General features: G+C 31.1%; 1 protein-coding gene across 1 annotated transcript; it reads right to left on the bottom strand.

Moving 5' to 3' along the window:
- Positions 1 to 4,652: 4,652 nt before the first annotated feature.
- Positions 4,653 to 8,280, bottom strand: LOC105129400 (uncharacterized). The gene is made up of 5 exons (XM_011031444.1): positions 7,933 to 8,280; positions 7,521 to 7,714; positions 7,137 to 7,170; positions 5,170 to 5,777; positions 4,653 to 5,016 (listed from the first exon to the last, which is right to left on the bottom strand). The coding sequence occupies exons 1-5, from the start codon at positions 8,243 to 8,245 to the stop codon at positions 4,747 to 4,749; spliced, it is 1,419 nt and encodes a 472-aa protein (XP_011029746.1). The 5' UTR covers positions 8,246 to 8,280; the 3' UTR covers positions 4,653 to 4,746.
- Positions 8,281 to 8,557: the final 277 nt, after the last annotated feature.

The raw sequence follows: 8,557 nt of genomic DNA, 5'->3' as shown, positions 1-8,557 counted from the left end.
GAAAAATCACTTTTCATTGTGTTCACGGTACACTTTAGATAAAAAAAAACAATCAAACCCGAAATAATAAATCTTTTTAAAAAATAATGTAGATTAAACCAAAAAATTATTTTAAACTAAATTGATTTAATTTGATCAAAATCCAATTTTTAGCATGAAAAACTAGAAAATCAGATACTTGGATGAGCCCCGCAAAAGCAAAGAAATAATTTAATATTAATTGTCAGGATAATCCAAGAAAAAAAAATAAAAGCCTGCAAATCAAAATAGCCAAAAAAAAAAAAACTATCTAACCAAAAGAAGCTCACTTTTCACTGAAGAAAAAATTAATGAAATGGAACGATTATAACCATCAAACCTAATTTCACTTCATTCCCATGAAAGAGAAAAGGAGATCATCTCAATAGGAGTTCGGGATACAATGCAAAGGGTGTTGGGGAATATGTTTTTTAAAATATTTTTTATTTTAAATTATATTAAAATAATATTTTTTTTATTTTTAAAAAATTATTTTTGACTTCAAAATATCAAAATAATTTGAAAATATAAAAAATATATTAATTTAAAATATAAAAATATAAAAATTGAAAGTATTTTCTGTCAAACACCGTCTAAAAAGTAAAAAGAAAATTTAGTGCATGAATGAACATTGTCAACTTTTCTTTTCGAAAGCTTAAGTCAGGAAGAATCTACGAAACGATAATGTGAATATGATAAAAGAAAAGCAATGGGCTATGTGTGAAGGAAGGAAAGTAGAAAGTCAGTCGGGCATAGCGGAATCTAATAAAGTCCTCGTGTTCGTGTAGTCTGTGTGTGCACATGGCCATGCACCAGACAAGCAAGCAAACACCATGGGAGGGTTTCGGGACGGTGAAGAAGACCAGAGACCTAAAGAGCATTCAACGTTTTCCCATCAAAATAAAAGACCGAAGATAAAGAGAGAAGGAAAGAGAGGGTTGCGAGAGAGCTCGAGAGGGAGGTGAGCAGAGTAGGTAGACTGTAGAGGCAGGAAGGGTGATTGTGGGAGGAAAGGAAATTAAAAGAATAGGGTTCAGAGAAAATTGACCTTTTATATCTGATTTGCTTTAGGGTTTAAAATTGAAACATTCACCAGTTCAATTATTTTTAAAATTTTGAAATTAACACCTTATCAAATTGAATTGTTTCTATGAATTTTTCATTGGTTGATTTGGATTATTTTCTCGATTAATTATTTTTTGGTTTTTCAGTCTAGGTTTTTTTTAAAAGGTTCCTATTCATCACAATCATAATTAAAAAGTTTTATCTTTTTCTTATATATAGAAAATTGCAATTTTCATTTGGTCCACGTTTTTTTTAAAATAATTTTTGGCATTATTCTTCTATGCTCTCAAAACTTTGTATCTTTTTTTTCTTCATACAACTTCTTTTGTACTCTCATACCTTTCTTCTTTTTCTCTACACATGAGAAGACAGCTTTTTTTTTATTGTGAATAATAGGTTACACGATAATGATGATGATGAGATGTGTTTATTTGTTGTTATTTTTATTGTGAATAATAGGTTACACGATAATGATGACGATGAGATGTGTTTACTTATTATACATGTCAAAATTTATTTAATAAAGCATATTACTTCTTCTCCACTGAGAATTAATATTCAGCTTTACTATTAATATTATAAAAAGTGAAACTCTTTTTTTTTTTCAATTCCCTCATTTTTTTTCATTCCCCTATTTTTTTATTTTTTTGGCATTATTCTTTTGTTTATTTATTATACATGTCAACATTTATTTAATAATGGATATTACTTCTTCTCCACTAAGAATTAATATTCAGCTTTACTATTAGCTAAGTAAGAAATCAGATAAAAAGATTTTTAAATTGATTTGCTAGGCTGGATTTATTAAAAATAGCAAATTACATTCAAATTTTTTAATTTGACTGGTAGGATAACAACTACAAGTAAACTAGTAATTAATATAAAATAATTGAGATATATAGACTTGAATGAAAATAAATAAAGATACTTAATTGAAAGAAATATGGAAATATATAGAATATTTTGTCATCTCATCTCATAAACGTAGGGCATTTTCTAACTCCACATAGAAAGCTGACTTAATAAGAATCAATAAAAAAAACCTGAATTAATACGCGACCCGATGAAAATCAGATTAAAAAATTCATTAATTTTTTTAAAAGAAAAAATTAGATTAATTTGGTTGTAGTCCCATGTCGATTTGTAATTGAATATCATGACCATGACAGAAATGGGTGAGCACGTGGAGCTGTGTTTTCTGAAGATGTAGTTTTGTCTTAATATCATTATTATCTGCCTAGCAAGTCCACCGGCGATGGGCCGTGGGACAGAGAGGGTATTTACCAGCTAATAAAAAGAAATTCCAAGCACCTTCGTAAATACTCAACCACCCCATTGTCGAAGTGTTTCCGCCCGCCTCCAATGCCACATTAGATCCAATGCCATTCTCCTTCACAATGGCCTCACATGACGAACATTACTATGGATGAACACTATTTTGAAAAACCCAGTTCACTCAGAATTATTTGAACCAATTCAATTAATAAATCATTAAAAATTTCAAAGAATGAAGATTTGGGCAATTCTAAACTTACTACAAGTGATGTTAAGAAATTATTTGTATTTGTTTTAAACTAATGACAAGTCAAGGATGTGATTAAGCGTTGATTTTAGAATTTAGTTTGATGCTCACTTTTTTTTTTATAGTTTCAGAACTTATTTTGGGTGTTGTTCTACATCTTTTGGTCATTCCTTTAGGCTGGAAAGAGTGCTGATATTAATGGGTGTGAAGTCTTCTCTAGAATTTTTGGAAATCGAGTCTATTGTCTTCGAACCCTGCACTCATGGGTTGGTGTTCTTAAAGAAATTAAGTGAAGACTCGATCTTGTAGGTGGCTTCTATACCCTTGGTATTATCATGAACAAGAGCTTGTCGGCTTAAATGGCATGGATCGCAAATGCTCAGAGGCAACTCCGACTTTCTTTTTGCATATGGTGTTTGACGGTTTGCTTGAAAGAGTTAGAAGTTTGTGATTCGTGTCCTCGATTATTTATTCAGGGTATGCTTGACACAGCTTTTACTTTTATTTCTGGAAGATTTTTAGAAGTGATTTTTTGGGAGAGAAAAGATTAAGGTAGTGTTTGTAACGCGTAAATGATTGTTTGTAAAATTATTTTTTTTATTTAAAAATATTTTTTATTACTTATTTTTAATACTAGTATATCAAAATAATACAAAAATATATAAATAAAATAAAATCTAAATTAATATTTTTTAATAATTTTGATATACTCACATAAAAATTTTATATATAAAAAAAAATTATTCTAATAATTTTTAAATAACAAATTATTTTAAAAAATAATCTGAAAATATTCTCAGACACCCACTAGTTGTATACAGCCGCTGTAGCATGTATCCCTTAAACGCTTTTGTTTTTTGTTCTTAATTAAGATGATTTGGTTCCGGAACAAGATTGAAGAAGGCCGCCTCGGTATTATTATCATTATTATTATTTTGTTTATTTACGCCTTTTTTTTTAATTTGAGTTTTGTTTTCTGAACCTTTTGGTTTATGATAAAATATGTTCCTCCAAATTCGCACTATTTATAAATTGAGTGATTGGAATTCCTTAATTTAACCTTATTCTTGTTGTCGTTTCACGCTAATAAATGAAGGGAAATCTTTTCTCATTGATAATAATGATGATCATTATGATATTTATCGTGATAGTAATAATTATTGTTTTTCCTGTTGTCAATAATTATAAGATGATATATATATAGGTTGCATTGATTACTATTATCATGTTCACAATTGATTGCATTGGTGGGTAGGTGGTGATGAATGTGGCAGACAATGTTGCCGATGAGGTGGGGTTATTGTCCTGGTCAAGGTTTTGTTCAAGAGTTTATTATAGCATGTTGATAAAATGAGGATTTTTATTTTTTTGAAAATTAGTATATTTTTTTTAATAAATTATTAAATAATATAATTTAGAAAGAAATTGATAAAACAATATAATTTTTATATGTAACAATTGAAAAATACTACATTCAACTTTGTTGTTGTAGAAAAACATTATGTTAAAAAAAAAATCATGAAATAAGATGCATAAAATATGATGAAAAGAGATGATAGAGAAAGGAAAAGGAAAATCTTATATATATACTAATGTTCTGATTACAAGATCACTAGTTTTATAAAAAAATCTAAATAAAATAAATTTAATAATATTAATAAAAATCACTAATAATGATTGGAATGGAGTATATTTGTTGTCAAAAATAAATAAATTATTTGTATTATTTAAATGATAAATATAGTCCGATTAAATTATTGTTAATGATTTTTTTAGTATTATCAGATATATTTTATCAAAAAATTTTAAATAATATATTTTTAAATTTTTATTTTTTATTCTCTCTTATTTTTTACATTGTGATTTGTGTAGTCACTATTTATTTAAAATGTTGCATCAATGAAAAATGGCAAAGTTAAATGTCGCTTGCATGTACAAACTATATTATTTCACTAATTATATTCTAAACTATATTATTTTATTATTATTTTAGGAAAACCATGTTAATAAGAGATTTATTATTTTAAGAAATGAGAAATAAGAAAGCAACATTGAAGAACAGATAAACTGCAAAGGAACCGATAATCAAAGCTGACTTGGTCAGTTATTATTTACGGCTGGTGTTGTCATTTTAACGGTTCTTACTCTTGGTGAAGTTCTTGCTGAGAATCCTTGAGTTGAAGGGATCCCAACCGGGTAGAATTATCATAATCTTGAAGAATATGTTCTGGTATTCCTGGAACTATCAATCCTGCAATCCTTAGCAGTCTCATAAACCAACTCTCTCTGTAGTCCTGGCCCTGGAGGTAAGGGATTATAAAACTTCTGATAAGCTCCCAGACAGCATTGAGGTACTTGGGGAGTATCAACAACAAAGAGAAGTAGTTCTTGTTCGGCTCTTCTTCCATAACCTGCGTCCCGATCACAATTATCATTCATGGCTGTGTTAGTGACTTATCAACAATCTTACTGAATACTGAGTTCTGCTGATACATAATCGAGTCAAGAAAAGAGTCATCTGGTTGGAATTTACAAGCAAAGCAAGAGGGCGAGAGAGCACTGACCTTTCGTTTATAGAAGCTATTGAAGTAGATGCAGGGACCGAAATGCTTGAATAAAAGAAGATTGTCATCATAGGGCAATCTAGGCACCATGTCATTACTGTAGACATGCCTCAGGTACCTTACTTCATACCTTTTCAACTTATCTACCATAAATTCCCCAAATTGTCCATCTCCTACTCTGGGCTGCCCGAAGGTGTAAACCCCTTCCAATCTCTCAAGCAACCAAGCCTCCTGGTGTAATGCTAACACTCCCATGAACAGTATAGCCAAAGCCCCACCCAAGCTATGCCCTGTTAATATAAATTTTGCCTTCTCATTCTTGCGCAATATGTCCCTCAGCATTTGTCTAATTTCGTAGTATGCATAAAAATGGCCACTGCCTTGTTCAATTTCTTTGGGCCAGCCATTCTCTTGTAGGCCTAGGGCTTTCATGAAGCCACGGTGGAGCTTACCAATGCCTTGAAGGTCATACCACGAGAGATCCACATCTGTGGTCCAGTCATCTGCATCAAATGGGTTGGTCCCTCTGAAAGCCACCACAATTAAGGTTGGGTCAACCTTCTTATCTTGGAACATTAATGCTTGCGTTGAGGCCCTTTCCTGGTACCCTGTGCGGCATTCAAATCAGATGTTCAGACAAATATGTTTTTATTTTGCGTGTGTGATTGTGGTTTTAAAAAAATATTAAATTAATAATTGTTTTAGTATTTTAATATTTTTATGTTAACATTTAGTATTTTAATATGTTTATGTTAAAAATAAAAAATATTATTTTAATATATTTTCATATAAAAATATTTTTAAAAAATACTATACATCAAATTAAATATCAAATATATGCACAACTATATTCCTAGCAAACGCTTCAGTCCTTTCATTAGTTTTCTTGACAATTTATCCTTTATTTTTAGTCAAAGTCTCACCAAGCATAAAGAAAACCAAAAATGCATTTGAAAAGGGTAGCTTAGAGAATTTACAAGCAACTCCAGCCCGGTGGGGAGGGGGATTTATGATTTTTTTTCTATAAAAATTATTAAAATAACTAAATTGCAATCTACCATTAAATTTTAAAAGGGCCACTTTTAATAAAATAAACTAGTTTGATCTCTCGTGCTCTCCTACGCGATGGAGTGTTTTTTTAACGATGCAAGAAGAAGAAGAAGAAGAAAGAATGGAGTGCACCAGTCAACTAATTTCCTCGTGTATCTCGCAGCCTACATCACCTTGACCTAATGTTTTTGTTCTTAGAATACCTTGACCTCATGTTGCTTAAAGTTCAAGAGAGCTTCGGATTTTACAACATGTTTACTTTTCTTTGTGTCTCTATTCTCTTTCTACGAACAACGCTTCAATTCTGAATCTTGCTCGTCTGTATTCAAAACAAGACCATCGTTTTAAAACTTTAACATCTTATCCACGTTTATGTTTTTTCTCATCCTTGAAATGTCTTGCTAAAATTCCTAACTTGAAATGGAAAGTTTCTTCGACGTGAATTGACTTAGCTGAGAGTTATTTCAAAGAGATGGTGTTAAATTTGATATTAATTCTTAGATCATACGGACCTCCGTATCAATTGTGACAACATTATCATATAGTGTTTTTTCCGAGAAATGATAACCTCTAATTTTTTAATTGAAAACATACTTATCTAGTCTAGGATGAAGTTTGATTCAATCCAAGTTCGAGTTTAAGTAAAATATATAGTAACTTAAATAAAAAAAATTAAATTTTTTATAAAATTAATTCAAATCCAAGAATTTAATAAAAATTTAATTAGATTAATCAAGTGGATTACATTTAATCATCAAGTGGATGAGCACATGATTAATTAATTAATTAGGTTAACCACAAATTGAAAATAAACTGACTTGTACTCTACTCCAAATAATTAAATTATATATCATATCAACCGACTAGCCTGGGCGGGCTGAGTAGCTATGATTGAAAGTATAAGCCTTGCTTCTTACCGTTCCAGTAGTCGTAGGAACCCAAGAACTCCATCTGCAGAAAAGTGAAAAGAAAACGAAAAACAACCATCGTTACATCTCATGGGATATCAGTGAAACATTTTCATTAATCTCTGGAGCTGCTCTTTTTTTTTTTTTTCACGGCTAGCTAGTATATATGATCAGAACTAATTCTACATATTGTACTGTAATTAAGGGATATGCCTCCATTAAAAGTACCAAGTTTGAGCACATAAATTGTTTTTTTTTTAAAAAAGCACAAATTAATCAAAAAAATGGAACAACTTTTGGGTTCTAGCTAGACAGTTAGGTTTTCTGTAACTCGATCCATGTTGTAACCAAAAACAAAAGGTCTGATCCTGTGGTTTTAGTGCTGGTACTTACGTTCCAATGATCTTTGACGATGGTTTCGATGAAAGCTTTGTTTTCGTATGACAATTTGGCGGCCATCAAAGACAAGGAAGTGTTATATTTTATTTCCCCGGGTCTGCTACTCTTGTCTAGCTCTATTCTCCAGTCAGAATGTCCTACCGTAGATCTGAACGTCGCTGATGATTCATCCGGCCTCACAACCTTGCCTGCATAAGTACAATCCATTCTTAATTAGCTATTAGAACCCCATATTCTGCATTAAAGGGTTGATTGTAACTGCATGCACTCATGCATGGACATATATAGATTCGATCAAAAGGTGACCAAAAACCTTTTTTCAATTCACAATTAAACTGATTTATGCTCTAATTCTTCCCTTATTTTATGCCAAGAAAAAATAAAAATTCATGGGAGCTGCACATACCCTTCAAAAAATTCAACAGGAGCTTGAAAGGGCCACCGTTGTTTGAGATAAGATTTAAACAGTACTCTAAAATATGCCCTGTTTGAGCCATGGTTTCCCTGCAAGAAAGAAGGATTTTTTGCACAAGAATCGAGATGAAAATTAGCCATCGTCGATTAATATCTCTCAGCCGGTTCTCTTCGGAGCAGTCAACGAATTTTCTACTTTTTACATCAGAGCAGAATAAGAGAAGAACGAGTTCCTTCAAACTAGCTTCCTTTGGATCGAGCAAGAACTTATCTTGACAGAAATGCTCGTCATTGCAAGTGGCCATGGCTTGGAAGCAAAGAAGAAATGATGAATTGATATCTCAATGTCTGATGCAGAATTAGCTAAAGGTTTCTATGTTTATATAGTGAAGTAACTAAGATTCCGTCCCTCAACTAAATACTCTGTTTCAATTAAGTTCTTAGAGTTCGAGATTAGTCAAAGTTACCCTAAACTACCGCACATAACTCAATTGTGTCCCATATTAATCTACAGCGATCAAAAGAATTTACTACCAAAATTCATAAAACTTGTGTATTTTTTCTCACATGCCCAACATCACTTCAAATCTGTTATTCCAAATTCTTCAGAATATCAA

Source organism: Populus euphratica, unplaced genomic scaffold (genome assembly GCF_000495115.2).
Source record: "Populus euphratica unplaced genomic scaffold, PopEup_1.0 scaffold2.1, whole genome shotgun sequence".
In the NCBI taxonomy this organism is placed as follows: Eukaryota; Viridiplantae; Streptophyta; class Magnoliopsida; order Malpighiales; family Salicaceae; genus Populus; species Populus euphratica.
This window is presented reverse-complemented; position numbering and strand designations above follow the sequence as displayed.

What these genes read in the sequence shown, in the direction of transcription:
- LOC105129400 (XM_011031444.1), bottom strand. Translation starts at nt 8,245, where the DNA reads ATGGCCACTTGCAATGACGAGCATTTCTGTCAAGATAAGTTCTTGCTC. An exon ending in TCGTCAAAGATCATTGGAAC is followed by an intron (nt 7,171 to 7,520) that starts GTAAGTACCAGC and finishes ACTTTTCTGCAG; the next exon opens with ATGGAGTTCTTGGGTTCCTA. An exon ending in ATAGCTTCTATAAACGAAAG is followed by an intron (nt 5,017 to 5,169) that starts GTCAGTGCTCTC and finishes ATCGGGACGCAG; the next exon opens with GTTATGGAAGAAGAGCCGAA.